The 15,174-nt window shown below is 34.0% G+C and overlaps 2 protein-coding genes across 3 annotated transcripts; one reads left to right on the top strand and one right to left on the bottom strand.

Moving 5' to 3' along the window:
- Positions 1-1,917: 1,917 nt before the first annotated feature.
- LOC118057765 (gibberellin 20-oxidase-like protein) lies at positions 1,918-3,451 on the top strand. Its single transcript, XM_035070451.2, has 2 exons — positions 1,918-2,334; positions 2,450-3,451. Exons 1-2 carry the CDS (start codon positions 1,982-1,984, stop codon positions 3,042-3,044), a joined length of 948 nt encoding a protein of 315 aa, XP_034926342.1. The 5' UTR covers positions 1,918-1,981; the 3' UTR covers positions 3,045-3,451.
- Positions 3,452-8,142: 4,691 nt separating this feature from the next.
- On the bottom strand, positions 8,143-12,892 carry LOC118057764 (transcription factor EGL1). Of its 2 annotated transcripts, none has more exons than XM_035070449.2 (8): positions 12,547-12,892; positions 11,711-11,962; positions 11,507-11,603; positions 11,342-11,356; positions 10,704-10,760; positions 9,670-10,572; positions 8,884-9,327; positions 8,143-8,599 (listed from the first exon to the last, which is right to left on the bottom strand). In XM_035070449.2, exons 1-8 carry the CDS (start codon positions 12,669-12,671, stop codon positions 8,480-8,482), a joined length of 2,013 nt encoding a protein of 670 aa, XP_034926340.1. In that variant the 5' UTR covers positions 12,672-12,892; the 3' UTR covers positions 8,143-8,479. The 2 variants fall into 2 exon arrangements, with proteins under 2 accessions (XP_034926340.1, XP_034926341.1); XM_035070450.2 differs by having other exon boundaries at positions 8,143-8,604; positions 12,547-12,887.
- Positions 12,893-15,174: the final 2,282 nt, after the last annotated feature.

Below are 15,174 nucleotides of genomic sequence, written 5' to 3'. Positions count from 1 at the left end.
TAGAGTTATTCTATGATTTATGGGGATTTCCTTTCCTGTTTTTTTTTTTATTTTTTGTTCTTGGCAACTTTATAAAATTTTGATTTGTTTTCAATTTTATCATTCAATCCTAATTTGTGATATGTTATTGTTTCCGATTTGTTCCTCATTCATTTGATTTTTATTTTTTTGGGTTCTTTTTGTTAAATTGATTTTTTTTTTAATTTTAGGATGTTTAAGATTGTGGTAGCTGTTGCGTTTTAAAATGTTTTTCACTCGAAAATGCATCAAAATAATATTTTTTTATTTTCTTAAAATTATCTTTGACATCAACATATCAAAATGATATGAAAATATACAAAAAAAAAAATTTTAAGCAAAAAGAAAAATATTCAAATATTTGAGAATCACGGTTTCAACCACGTTTCCAAACACTGACTTCACAATTTAATAAAAAATATAACTTATTTTTTATTTCAATTTTGATCCTCATTCTTTTAATTGTGATTTTTTTTCTGAATCCTTTTGTATAATTGAATTGTTTTTTTAATTTTATTCTTCAACATTAAATTGAATGAGAATTAAGCTTTATAGTTTTTTCATATAAGGTATTTCGGATCTAATGATCCAAGTTAATACGGGTTAACATTGTTTTTTAAAAAAAAAAAATTAGCTTTGTTATTTTATTTTATTTTTTCTATTGGGTTATTCCAAACATATGACCTAGGTTATAGGTTTGGTGGTATAACTCAGGTTGGCTCGACTTTAATTATCGGGGTTATAAGTTTGTCATGCTAACTAGGATTGACAAGTTTAATTTTTTAGGTCATTATTTAGCACATTTCATCCTCCTATATTTGTTGCCTTTTTTAATTATCTAATTTAAATAAAATCAATTACTTATTTGATTTAATCAAGTTTATAACTCGTAAAATCGAATTATTTTTTAAAATATATTTGCGGCACTTGAACATCATTTTTTATACAATAGAAGAAAAAAAAAAGGTGTATTCAATCTTCTTTGATCAGTGTTTCTTATTTCATCCGTTCATGTAATTATATGATATAATATCCCTTTCCTCTTCTAGAATATCTATTTAATTTAATCACTCTTTGGTAAGGCTTGATCATACTTGTGTAATTATTATAATTTGTGTTTTGTGATGTAACTTGGCGGGCATGAATCGCATGTATAGTTTAATCCCTGTCTTCAGTATATCTTCCAGAACATCTGGTTAATTGTCAACGAATTGCTTCCAGCAGAGTACAAGATCTGGTAACTCAAGCCGCACTTCATTATCATCCCCTGTAATTGCATCCCGTTTCTTGCAAAGACCCGGCTTGCCTGGATCGGAACCCGCGACACACTCAATCGTACGCAAACAGATTTCGGAATGGAGAAGAATATTAGGGTTAGTGGTGGCAACAAAATCACGTTTCTGTCTTGACCGATATTTATTAGTTTTATGAGCCCTAGACTCTACAAGCTTAATGAACAAGCAGATGTGCTGGAAGGCTTTCTGACCAATACTTTTAAGCTCTAGAATCCATGCAAAAACACGGGATAAGAAAATCATCCCATGTGTTCTGGGCACCTCTCTAACAGTCTGTCAATGGCTTTGAGCCTCCATTCATTTCTTCACTTGACAAAAAATAATACTTAGCAACCATTATTATCTCTTTGTTTATACGGAGTCAAACCTTTTGTGGTAGCCTTTGATTCAAACATCATTTTGGTTTATTAAAGTTTAATTTCTTATACTGGTCAATCAGTAAGAATCAGCTACTTGTCATTTTCATAACTTTCTGTGACAAAAAAAAAAATATATATCAAGTGAATTGCCCCTCTCTTCTCTCTCTCTCTCTCTCTTTTCTTTGTCAATTTTATAATGATCAACAAGGTTGAAAATGATTTCCCTCTTTCTTCTAACCAATCATTTATTGATATATAGCTCTATCAAACTGGACTAACCAAGCATTTTCTCTCCATGTTCGAGGAAAAATGCCTGAGTGCCATTCTGCAGAACTTCCTATTCTAGATATCTCTCAGCCACTACAGCCGTCTGCTCTGGCTTCACTGGCTGAAGCTTGCCAAGAATGGGGATTTTTTCGTATTAGCAACCATGGAATCTCCAAAGAGCTTTACAACAAACTCTATTCACTTTCACAGCAACTCTTCGGCCTCCCTGCTGAGACAAAACTCGAACTCGGTCCCTCTTCTTCCATAAACACTTACACTCCTCATTTCATTGCTTCTCCTTTCTTTGAGTGCCTCCGAGTTTGGGGACCAAACTTCTTTGCATCTGCTCAGAGTTCTGCAGATACCCTTTTTGGCCAACAGAGTTTTGAATTCAGGTGATATACAAATTGCAACTTCCTTTTCTTTATGCGTTTATTTTTTCTGTTCTTTCCTGATTGTTTCCATATTTTTTGCGTTTTGTTTTTCTCGTTTCCTTTTCCTTCCTTACAGAGCGGCACTACAAGAATATGGGACCAAGACGACAGAATTATCGAAGAGAATCCTGGAGATTTTATTGATGAGTTTGGGGGAGGGTTTTGACAATAAGTATTATGAGTCAGAATTCAAAAATTGCCATGGTTATCTGAGGATTATTAATTACAATCCTCCGAAAGGTTTGGTAGATGAGGTCGAGGGACTTGGAATGCATACAGACATGAGTTGTGTTACCATCGTATACCAGGATGAAGTCGGTGGCCTGCAGGTGAAATCCAGGGAAGGGAAATGGATGGATATAAGTCCAGGTGAGGAAACCTTGGTGGTAAACATAGGAGATTTGTTGCAAGCTTGGAGCAATGAGAAATTAAGATCATCAGAACACCGAATCGTTTTGAAGAAGCCAGTTAACCGTCTTTCTCTTGCCTTTTTTTGGTGCTTCGAGGATGAGAAGGTCATCATGGCACCAAATGAAGTAGTAGAAGGAAATGCGAGAATCTATGAGCCCTTTGTTTGTTCAGATTATTTGAAGTTCAGAGAGAGCAGTGAAAGAGGGAAGTTTGAAAAGGTTGGCTTCACTGTTAAGGATTTTGCTGGTATTAGTCTCTGATAAAAATCCAAGTTCAAGTTCTTCCCCGTGTATCTGGTCATATTATTGGTAATCTTTTATTTCTGAAGTCAGGATCTTAAAGTTGGTAGTTTATGTCTGATATCTCCAGCAATCTCCTTTCTTAACTTTTAAGCTCTTGGTCAGTGAATGGTTTGTCTTGAGGGATTTCAAGTTCAAGGTGAAGAAGCCACCAAAATAGGGGTTAGCTGAGTCTGAGAGCATTGACCTGTTGCGGTAGTTAATGTCGAAGAGGTTGTACAGTTGGAGTTCCAACTTCCAACTATGTGTTCGTGTATTATATAATTCTTGTATTTATGGGCCTATAAATAAATGGAGATACAATAATGGCCAACTCCAAAAGAATCTTGAAGTTTTAATGGATTTGTTCTTGACAGATCATCTGGATATCCAACTTCTATTCCTTCGCGATCAATTAGGTCAGAAATAATTGGCAGGGTTGCCTTAATTCCATAGAAAATTGGGCATCCAAAACCATAATGTTCCTTTATGACATCAACGGAGTAATGTCAGAAGAGACGATGCAACTAAGCAGAGAATGATGCCCAGTTTCTAAAGCCAAACCCTACTTTGATCTTTCTATTAATGAGTGAATGATTATGTTTTTCTTCACACTTGAAAGCATGCCCTTCCGCTCCCAGCAAGATAATATATACTTATATTGCATCATATTTTTGTACAATTGATGTGAGAGCCTCCCAACCAAAGCCAATTCAATATTGGTGATGGCCTCTTGCCAAGGTCATCAATTGAAGGGGATGGCCTCAAAGCCGAACCCGCCCCTACCTTGGCAGGTTTGTGAGGGCTTATCCTAGCCCATCATTCACATGGTGTGGGTGATTACTTACTGGGAGACTCAACCCTTTTTATTTCATGTCTTGGATGATTTTGTATTTAATGTTAGCATGACTCCTCAACATGATGAGCATATAAAATGGTGTTAAGATACGCTCATGCTAGAGCTATCAACCTAAATATTCCACTTTATATGATAACAGTGCAAATCACCCATAATAACAATCCAACTCTCTATAATAACAGTATGATAATTTATAACAACAACACGACTATCCATAACAAAGATAATCATCCTATTTGATTTTATAATGAGTAGATTCACATGATTCATGAGTTACTAGGTAATAGATAACAAGTTGTGAGCTCAACTCACTCACAAACACACAAAGAGATAAAATGGAGCTCATATTCTTTCTTTCCAACCCTCATCATCTCTAGCTTCTTTCCTAAAAACACACATATCATCACACGGGTTTCTTTTTGCCTATATTAGTGTTAACTTAAACATCAAAAGGTTCCCTAGACTATCAAGGGATTTGTTTTGCAGGTGCTCTAGAGATCTAAGTTCAACAATCACCTTTAACAACTTAATCAGAGAAGCCCAACAACCAACTATGGAAACACTCATTTAAAGTTTTCCTTGAATTTGTTAGTAGCGTTGTTTATAGGAATTGAAGAAAAGTCAGTTCAATTCCCTTTTTTCACTAGCTTTTTCCATGACTGACAACCTAGAAACTTTAGGATATGGGAAAGAAACAGACATTCTCATTGCAGGTACATCAGCTCCATCAAATCTCTAACAACTAATACAATAATAAAAAAATGCTCATGGAAGCTCTACTAGCCACCTAAAAGCAAATCAAGGCCTTACCTCTTCCTTCACAGATGGCACCAGCATTATCTCTACTAGATACACCCCCTTAATGCACATAGACAATTCTAGCTTAAAAAAGGAGCATGTCAAAATGATGTGCAGGAGAGAGAGAAAATGCCACAATTCAAACATCTCATATGATTTTTCTTTTAGGCATGAACAACCTCTTTGATCATGTGCAACTACCCAACTATATATAAAATGGTCTTTATTTAGGTATAGGGATGATTGAACTTAAACTAAAGATATTCTATATCAAAATGATTTTCATGAAAAATCTTTAAAAGTGTCCATGCAATGTCTCCAAATAAAGTTCTTTGCCAATCTCCATGAAAAATATCTAAATTGATCAAAAATAAAGGTGCCCAAAATGAGTGTTTAATCGACTCAAACCAGAGCTCATTGTAACTAAAACCAAGCCTAAAATTATATATATATATATATCATTTAAAATTCAAGCAAGAAGTAAGAAAAAGAAGGCATGACCAAAACAATAATGATGCTCCTCCTCCATACTTTTTGTTGACATACACTGGACAATAAAGATTGTTCTTTTGAGAAGAACCTAACACCATAAAAAACTATTCAATTGACCACTAGAAGTAGTTACACATTCCATGAGTAAACAAGGAACACTTCTCAATGCATTAGCATGTGAGTGGTCATAAGCTTGACATATTTTCTTTTTCCTTTTCTATTTCAATCCCTAGTTCTATAACAACCCTCCAATTTGGTCTCAGATCTTGGTTATCTATCAAAATCACCTCTATAAAAAGTCCAAACCAAATAAGAGAAAAGCAAAGTCGACTCAAATTTCAAAAAATAAGAAAAATATTCTTCATCTTAAAGGGCTTCCTCAATTGGGTTCTCGATAAACAACCCATATACCAGTCTCCTCTAATATAATAACCAGGAACAAGTCACTCCTTAGATGAATTTCTATCCTCTACATCTAATACTCTTACCTACCTAACTTGTTATAATATTAATGACACCTCCTAGAATTGAGTAGTTATCTCTAGCTCCTAAGAACTCAACTCAAATGAAACACTTGACTCTTTATGAATTAGACTCTTGTTTGGATTGTTTCTTGGACCTAGGTTTAAGTGGGTCAACATAAAGATACAACACCTTATAAAAAAGTATACGAAGGCACAATATAATGACAATATACATAAGGTAAAATATACATACTAAATGCTCATCCAAGAAGCACCTTTTGAAAGATAATTAGGATGAAACTCTAAGTTTTTGTATCACCACAAATACAAAGACTTAATGTGGTGGGTTTCCAAAATGAAGTCTACTAAATAGTGATGGGCTTCTTGCCTAAAACAACCAACTAAAGAGAAGGGGCTCAAACCCGAACATATTCCTATCTTGGTAGGTTCGATGAAGGATTACCCAAGCCCGCCATTCACGTGGTTTGGAATCAGGTTAAGCCTTATAGGACTTAATCCTATTTTTTCATGTCTTGGATGATTTTGTATTTAATCATAACATGACTCCTCAACATGATGAGACATACAAAATGGTGTTAAGGCATGCTCATGCTAGAGCCACCCACCTAAACACCCCTCTTTACAAGGTGATAATGCAATCATCCATAATGATAATATGATCATTCGCACTGATAGTATGGCTCTTAACATGAGAGTAATCATCCTACATGATTACATAACAAGATTCTTGGATATATAAAAGCTCATGCATTATTAGGTGATTAACAATAAGTTATGAACTTAATTCACTCATAAAAACATAGAGACAAAAGGAGCTTACGTCCAACCTCTCATTATCTCTTATATCTTTCCTGCAAATACACATATTATTGTAAATGTAAATATTTCTCTTTATCTATAGTAATACCAGCTTAAATACTAATTTGAGGGTCTCTGGAGCCATCAAAAAACTTGTTTTGCAGGTGCACATAAAGATCAAATTTAATAACCACATTAAAACAGCTCAATTTCAAAAACCCAATAATTGCCTGTGAAAAGTTACATATCCTTTGAAGAAGTTTTCTCCAACTTCATTAACAATCATTAAGTAATACTTTAAAAAGCATGGGAAAAGTACTATAGCTTTTCCATGCCTTTTACTTTCCTCATCTTTAATATATTTACTTATTAATATATTATATTATTATAATTATAATATAATATAATTATATAACTGTTTTTTCTCTCTCTCTTTTTTTAATGAATTTTTTTGTTTGATTTCGTTTATTAATGTTAATTTTTTTTTATTTAGTTATCAGATTTTTATGATACGGATCCCAGGTTTGATGGGTTAACCTGATTTGACGAGTTAACCTGGATTTTTTTTAATTATTTTTTTTTATTTAGTTTAGTTTGTTAAAGTTAATTTTTTTTTTATTTAATTATCAGACTTTCATGACATATATCTTGGACTTTACGGGTTAACTTGGTTTGATGGGTTAACTCAGTTGATTTTGGGTAAACCTGTCATTTTTTTTCTATTTAGTTATCAAACTTTCATGAGGCGAATCTCAGGTTTTACGGGATAACCTGGTTTAAAGGGTTAACCCAATTAATTTTAAAAAAAAATTCTCCATTAGTTATTTTTTTCCTGTTGATTTTTTTTCTTTGTTTTTTTAATTAATCTATTTAATTATCACACTTTTATGACACGATCTTATAGCCAAACCTACATCAAATATTCTTGGGTCCGTGTTGCAGCCAAACTCATTTAAACTTGGATCATGCAAGTTTAATGTTATTATTAATATTATAAATATTACTCTTAGATTAGGTGTTGCAGTCAAACTCAAGATTCTTGGGTATAGCTTTGCAAAAAAAAACCTAAAATTTTTAAATCTTAGTTTTTTTTTATATTTTTTTATGTAAAAAAAATAACTCACGGCATCGCATGGGTTATATAACTAGTTTTAATTATTATACTTTGTTGATCTTTTTAAGATCCATACCGGTAAAGCAATACATTGGATTATTTGGGGGGTCCACGGTGTGGGAACGTGGTGTTTCCTTTTTGTCTACATTTTTGCTGTTTCCTTGAAGAATAAATGAGATGTTAATTATGAATGCTTGAAGTGGGCACTCAGCAACTTGTCTCTGGCTGGGGAAAGCAAATAGAACAATATACTCTCCTACATCAAATTTTAAATTCCGCACCTGGTCAGGTGATTATAGGTTATTTACATCTTATTTTACAGGAATATCTGATATATAATGAATTCTAGTTTACTTAAGAATTCTAATTATAGCATTAGTCAAGGTTCCATGTTCCTCTTGTACAGTAATGTATTTCAAATGGCTCTACTGCTGAAGTGTTGAAGATTTTGGTGCAATGGGATTTCTTTGAGTGTGATTTAGGATGACAATTACTCGAATTTTCTAGCCTATTCTAATTATTCAGGATGTCATCTTGTTTTTTTTTTTTTTTTTTTTGCCATTTTAACAGGGATACTGGCTCTTGTGATGATGGACTTGGAGAATCAATCGGCAGCACAACAGATAGAACGGTATCATTAAGAACAACACTTTATTGAAATGAGATCCAAATTGGTAGGAAAATTACGCTGAAAGATTTGATTCCTCCACCACTTTTAACAAGTCACAACTTGATCTAATTAGCAAGCACTAAGGTTGAACATTTGATAATGGAAGAAAGGTTAAGAGGGAAATTGAAGTTGTGCAGTTACGAGGCCATGCAGTTACGAGGCCATGCAGTTACTGCTACATGATACATGAGAATCTAGGAACTAATTTCTACTGAATGGATAAGTCCTCCAAGTGCCAGTTGATACATGACGACTCAAGTCTTGCCGGCAATTTTCCGAAGTGCTTGTTTGATCATCCCTGCTGGTGCAACTGCTGCCCCTCTAAACTGAAACCAAGTTCATAAGAGTAAAGCATTTTTCCAACAAAAAGGCATCGATGTATGTATCAGAAACAACTTCAGTGACAACTGGCTTCTTCTAAAGGCAGTATTTTTCATAATGGTAATAATCTATTCCAGTTTTGGATTACAATACTCATTAGACATCATATTTAATCTCATCGGAAGTCAGTGCACCTCACACTTCTTAGCTATGGATTTCTTAATGCATATGAAAGACAAAAGATAAGCAGAAAGGTAGAAACTGGATTGATCTTCGGCACAAACCTTGGATTTCAGGGTCAATGCGAAAATGCCATCAAGAGTGGATGACTGGACTGAGTGCACATCCAACTGCAGTTTGTTGATTTCATCCATGAGATCAAGCAACATGTACTCCCTGTAAGGACATCTAATCTCAATGAGAACCTCCTTCTCTTTCGTGCATACTTTCAAATCTAAGGGCATCCCATCTTGGGGAGAAACCCCATCAAGCTCTAGTTTAGCTTCATCAATGTCAAGGGCCTTCCTCTTGTTTACCCAAGATCTTTTTCCATTGTCAATCCTCTTGATGTCGTCGTTATCTGATGTCTGGTCTCCCATGTCCATGTAACTCCTCCTGTGTCCTGCCTCGTGATCTATCCAGCCTTTGAAAGATTCTAGTTCTGCTACTCTTGATTCAAGCTGTTTCAAGTAGTTAATGGTGTCGCTGAGGATTGATTCTTTGTCAATCTGAACAATTATGATCGAGTTTATTAATGAATAGCATCAATAAAAATTCATGGATCAGAATTATGAACTTCTCAGAAATAACATTATCTCAGAGCCAGTTTACAGAATTCAGCATAAAAGTTGTTGAGGAGAAAAGATATGCATAAATGCTTTGTAGCTAATTAGAAAAACCAGCATAAAATCAGTTGAGCATACATATTTAAAAGTTGGAGATTGGTCTCCAACTCTCAAAAAATGTATTGCAGTTTCTTACAGTAACACAAGTGTAAAGAATTATGAAAACTCCAATTATTATCAAAGACTCAATAATAACAAGATTTCCAACAAAGGCAATTTAATTACCTCACTAATAGTAGGAACCATCGACCTGAGTGCTATAAATTTGTCTTTCACTCTTTGTTTATCTGATTTATAATGCTCCTTGCACGTTTCACAGCCTTCCAATTTCTTGAGACAATCTGTTCCTCCACTTTCCTTTTCGAACCTACGAGAGTGGCCACCATATATCAAAGGTACAGAAAATAAAATCTTCTTCAACATATTCTGTTGTACCCGTGGCATAAGGCCATCGACTGCTCTTTTCTTCCAGCTAAAAAAACTGGACTTGTGATCTCCACTTTGGAAACATGGATTTTCAATTGACTGACTTGAACTTTTCAGAATAACACACATAATTCTTCTGTAGTGCAAGTCATCATCACCTCCAAGATCGAAGGAGCTCAACTTTGTGTGGTTTCCTTCTTGAAATACTTGCGACTGAAGGCGGGTTACATTTTTTTCCTTGGAAGAGAGTACGGCCTTTCCTTGTTTCACTACAGCCTCTGATATGCACTCACTTGAATTCATAGAATCTAGAACATCATCGCTGAATTCATCATCCATGAAATGCCAACTTTGAACTTGAGAAACACCTCCATTTAAACCTTCATGCATGGAGTCTCCAGTCTGGTGATTGTACTCACAGCCATCTGAACAATCATCAGGAGAGTTCCTTTTGAATTCTTCATGCAAATTTCCATGTAAATCGTTAATTCCCTCTTGCTCAAGTTCTATATCGTCTGTTGGGGTGTACAGGTTCTCCAAAGCTAATGAATCAACTATCTCATGGCTGATCTTGGTAGACATTGGGTCTTCATCATCATCTCCATTATGAGCAGCAGAGGGAGATTTCTCAGAGCAGTCAGGCTTTGAGAAATCTAATAAGGAAGCTTTGATATGTTGAATGAGACTGGGGTCTTCTGTGACCTTGAAATAAGCCAAGAAGAGAAGCAAGAACGCAATTAAGGCATTTATAAACTGTTCCATTCCATGCATACTTATATACATATATTCTGAATTAGAAAGTCATTGATCTATTTTTCCAGAGAGGAAATTACCAGCTCAGTTACACCTAGCTCCATCACTCCCTCAAGATAGGGAAAACACACCACGGTCTGCAAAATTGAAGTCACAAGCCATGTGATGTTAGAGCAGAAAGATAACACATCTGTATTTGATAATATGTGAATTGGGCTATGGGTGTCGAATTTCAAAGCAGGTCAAATGATGATTTTTAAAAAAACCCCATTAAGGTACATAGCTTTCTCCTTAAATCAGCAAGCAAAGTTGTATATGACAGCAATGTTGAAAGCACTAAGGACGACGGAAATCTTATCATATGCCAGCCAGGTGCAACATTGATTCTTGGAGTTTATACTTCAGAAAAGGAATGCATAGCAATGCAAAAAGAATGCAGATCTTATTATAGCAGGTCTGAGATTGGCTTATCTTGTGACCGCTTATCTTCAGTAACATGTAAAAAGAACGCATAGCAATGTAAAGCAAAGCAAAATGGCCAAACAGAGAAGGTCAACGCAGGGACATGTATGGGTGGGTGGGTGTGTGCATAGATTAGAATTATGTGTTTCTTTTATACAAAGACCTTCCCAGCAAAGGCCAAAGCAGGGGCAAGTCTGTGTAAGTGTGTCCATAGCATTAACATGATGTATTCGTAAAGAAATAGATCTGTTGTTACCTGAATAGATGCACTCTAAGGTCAGTGATGGTCCGATCATAGAGAAAACATAACACAGAAAAACGAAAGGTCAGTTCTCCTCCATAGAGTATAAGACATTACAGGTATTAAGATCAGTTGAAATCTGCATTAAATGCGAAACAGATCTCAAGCAGGGAAACCAACCTTTGCAAGCAAAGAGCGAGAGAATACTTTGCTATCTGCATATTGAGCATTGCACAACCAGATGGTCTGTTTACTGGCCAGTGCTCTTCCTGGCAACCTGTGCAGCAAATAGAAATAAGAATGATCATCTGATAGCATAATTAAATGACAACATTACCCAAATAGAAAATGAGAAGATCCTTGGATACAAAGACAGATTAGTACCCTTCACCAGGATTGAATACAAAGGACATGCACACCAAGTAATACCACTCCTCATCTGACAGATCCTCAGGAGACAATGCGGGAGAAGACCTCTTAGCCTGCTGGCCATCATCGCCTCCAAGGAGAGACTTGTAAAGTTCTCGCAATTGCTCACTCCTCTGTAAGCCTATTTTATCAGCTTTAAGTTCCGTGGCTTGAACTTTCCTGGTCTTGATGTCCCCATTGTAGTACCCATCACCCCATTCCAGTACCCTAAAAGAACATGATCATGTTGTATTTTCTCAGCATAATCATGGAAGGACATAAATGAAAAGCAATCTCAATTAAATTTTCAATGCTGCATTGTGTTACCCAAGAGAAAGGAGGAGTCTTTAAAACTATCCTAGCATTATCTATTTAAAAGAAGAATACTTTCACAGCCCTAATTCTCATACATTCTTCAACAATAAAATCGTTTCTTTTATCAAATTAAGTAAATGAGGGGTGGGGAGAAAAAGAAAACAAATCTAACGGTTAGTCTATTCACTTCTAGTGGTCAACTTCTACAGCCGACAGTAGGATCCCCTCCCTCTGGAGTTCTCGTGTTCTAGCCTCTCCTCTGTACAAAAAAACTAAAAAAAACATCTGCTGCAGCAAACCATAATCTTCTAAGTTCTACTGCGGACAAGGGGAATATTTTTCTTCTTCTTAATCTTGGATAGGGTATTTTTTATCATTAAATGTGAAAACCCAGATATGGAAATCGAGAAATAAGAATAGAGTTGCAACAAAGAATCGTCTATAAGAAGAAAAGAAGTAGTTTAAAAGTTTAAAGTGAAATAGTTCAACTAATGTACCCTTTCTGTCTGGTTGACAGTGACCAGAAAATTGCGTAGCTCCACTGTACACTCCTCACAGCAACTGCAAGCTGTTTCCTCAGCTTCTCTAGTGTTGCCTGCTGGCTTTGGACAACATGAGCCATTGCCAAACACAGACACCAACCTCAAACTTACAGAAGTGAAACACTTCTCTCTAACACATTAGTCAAACAAAGAAAGCCTGACTGCTCACTTTTTTTGCGGACCCCAGATGGCTGTTTACCTTCAATAATGCAAAATATTGTTCGTGGAAATTTGTCAGGCAATCATGGCCTTATAACCAATCAAGCTCCTCTTCTTTCTTGTTTTTTTTATTGGCAAATATGTCTAAGCATACAAGCAGCACTATCTTGATAGGTGGCAGTGCCACCATTGTTTTCTTCTCATAAAAAAATAAAAAAACCCAAAAACTAATAAAAATGGAATGGACTATGCGTTGTTTTTATCTCAATTAAGGAGGAGTGCCATCTTTTGTGGTTAGAAGGATGGCCACAGTGCTGAAATTAATGAGCAATTAATGAGAAGAATCTATCGGCCAAGGTAATTAATCTTTTGTTTAATCTAGAAAAGAATCTCCCATGCCCCTGTTCTTCTTCGATGCATTATCATGGCATGGAAATGCCATTAAAATACTATTCCACGAAATAAAAATAGCTTGTGCTCCGATTACGAAAGGATTTCGCTTGTATCATGTTTATCGATTTCTGAAGTTGCGGATTGGATTGGCTTTCCAGCTCGATACCATTGATGAATTTTATAGTTCTGCCCCCTGAGATTCTTTATGGAGTAATTTGTGAATTTGTTTTGATTAAATTAACATTGCTAGTTGCTATATGTCATCAAATATTAAACCACAACTCTCTTTTTTCTAAAAGAAAAACTCAATGTCATAAATCAAGTTATTTAATAATTAAAATATTTAAATTTTGTATCTAAATTAAATTACATTTATATTGGGTGCTGTGATAGCAGTTTTTTTTGTTTAAAAATATATTAAAATAATATATATTTTTAAATTTATTTTTAATATAAAAACATCAAAATAATTTAAAAACTATTAACTTTTTATTGTACTTTATCGGTTTTATTCGTCATAAGACGTATGAAATAAACTTTCTATAACAACGTCAATGAGTATATCTCATGAGTTTTTTTCATTTTTTTATTTTCAAATAAAGAGCAAATCTTTCCTCGATCCTTGGTGCCGTTAACCATAACTCGGCAAGTAGTAGATAAGTTCAGGAGAGGTTGCGTCGGTCGTGAAAAGCCATGTTCATGTGAATTACTATTTTAATGAACGCGTTGGAGAGACGTTTGTAGATTGATTAGAGATCAGTGATGCAAAGTCAAAAGAAGAGAAAAACTATTTCCGACTTATTGTGAGTTTCTAAGTAAAAACAAAATAGGTTAAACAAAAAACTTCATGAATTATAGCATAATAATAATATATTGTAAATAAAAATTAATTATGGCATATAAATAGTTTTCTTGGCTTCTTAGGGTGAGAAAGAGAACAAAAAAAGTGAAGAAAGCTTGGATTTTTCATCAATTTGCTTGTGATTTTTCCTAAATGAATGAAGAATGTGTGAAAAAAGAAGAAGAAGAAGAAAAATTATGCTCCACTGTGAATGAATAGTTGAGTCAAATTAGCCTGAATAATTCCAAAATTTTTGTCTAGATTGACATGAAATTGATGTTTAATTATGGTATATGATGAAATAAATGATTGGGTGAAGAATTAATTAAAAAAAAAACTAAAACTAAGGCTATGTTTGTTTCTTGAAAAATAATTTCCGAGAAATCACTTTTCAAACTTTTCTGTGTTTGTTTGTTATTAAAAAAGTTGGTCAACGGAAAACACTTTCCAATCAAAAAAAAATTTAGCTTGGTTTTCAAAAAAGTGTTTTCCTGAAAAATTTGGATGAAAAACACTTTCTGAAAGTTGTGAAAAAATTAGAAATGTCATATTATTTGCTGAGTATATTAAATTTAGTCCTCAAACTTTTGATTGCTATATATATTTTGTTTTAAATATTTATTTTTCAATTTCATCTATTAAAATTTAATTCTTATATTAACTTTGGTCTTTATTTTTATCATTTTTATTTATTTTTTCCTTATTAATTTTTTTATTGAAATTTTTTATCTATCAAATTTGGTCCTCATTCTTTTGATTGTTACTTTTTTTATTTGAAATAATTTATGAAATGTTAATTAATTTCTTTATTTTTTATTTTTTTTATTTTTTAGATTTGATTTCTATTATTTTGATCATTATTTATTTTATTTGAGATAATTTATGAACTTATATTTTTTTCAATTCCATTCTTATTTAACTTTTTAATTTGTAAGATTTGTTCCTCATTATTTTAATAAACTTAAGAAAAATAAAACATTAATAAGTTATTTTCTAACTCATTTTTCATGACATAACCAAACACTGGAAAGTGTTTTCCAACTTATTTTCCATTACACTACCAAACATCAAAAAATAATTCACTTTCCAGAACTTCACTTTCCAAAAAAAAACTACTTTCCAGTAAACTAACAGGGCCTAAATTGATAACTAACATGCTATACAAACTAGTTGACCATTTAGAATTACCA

Source organism: Populus alba, chromosome 2 (assembly GCF_005239225.2).
Source record: "Populus alba chromosome 2, ASM523922v2, whole genome shotgun sequence".
NCBI classification, from domain to species: Eukaryota; Viridiplantae; Streptophyta; class Magnoliopsida; order Malpighiales; family Salicaceae; genus Populus; species Populus alba.
The sequence above is the reverse complement of the archived record's forward strand: the minus strand, read 5'-3'. Positions and strand labels throughout refer to the sequence as shown.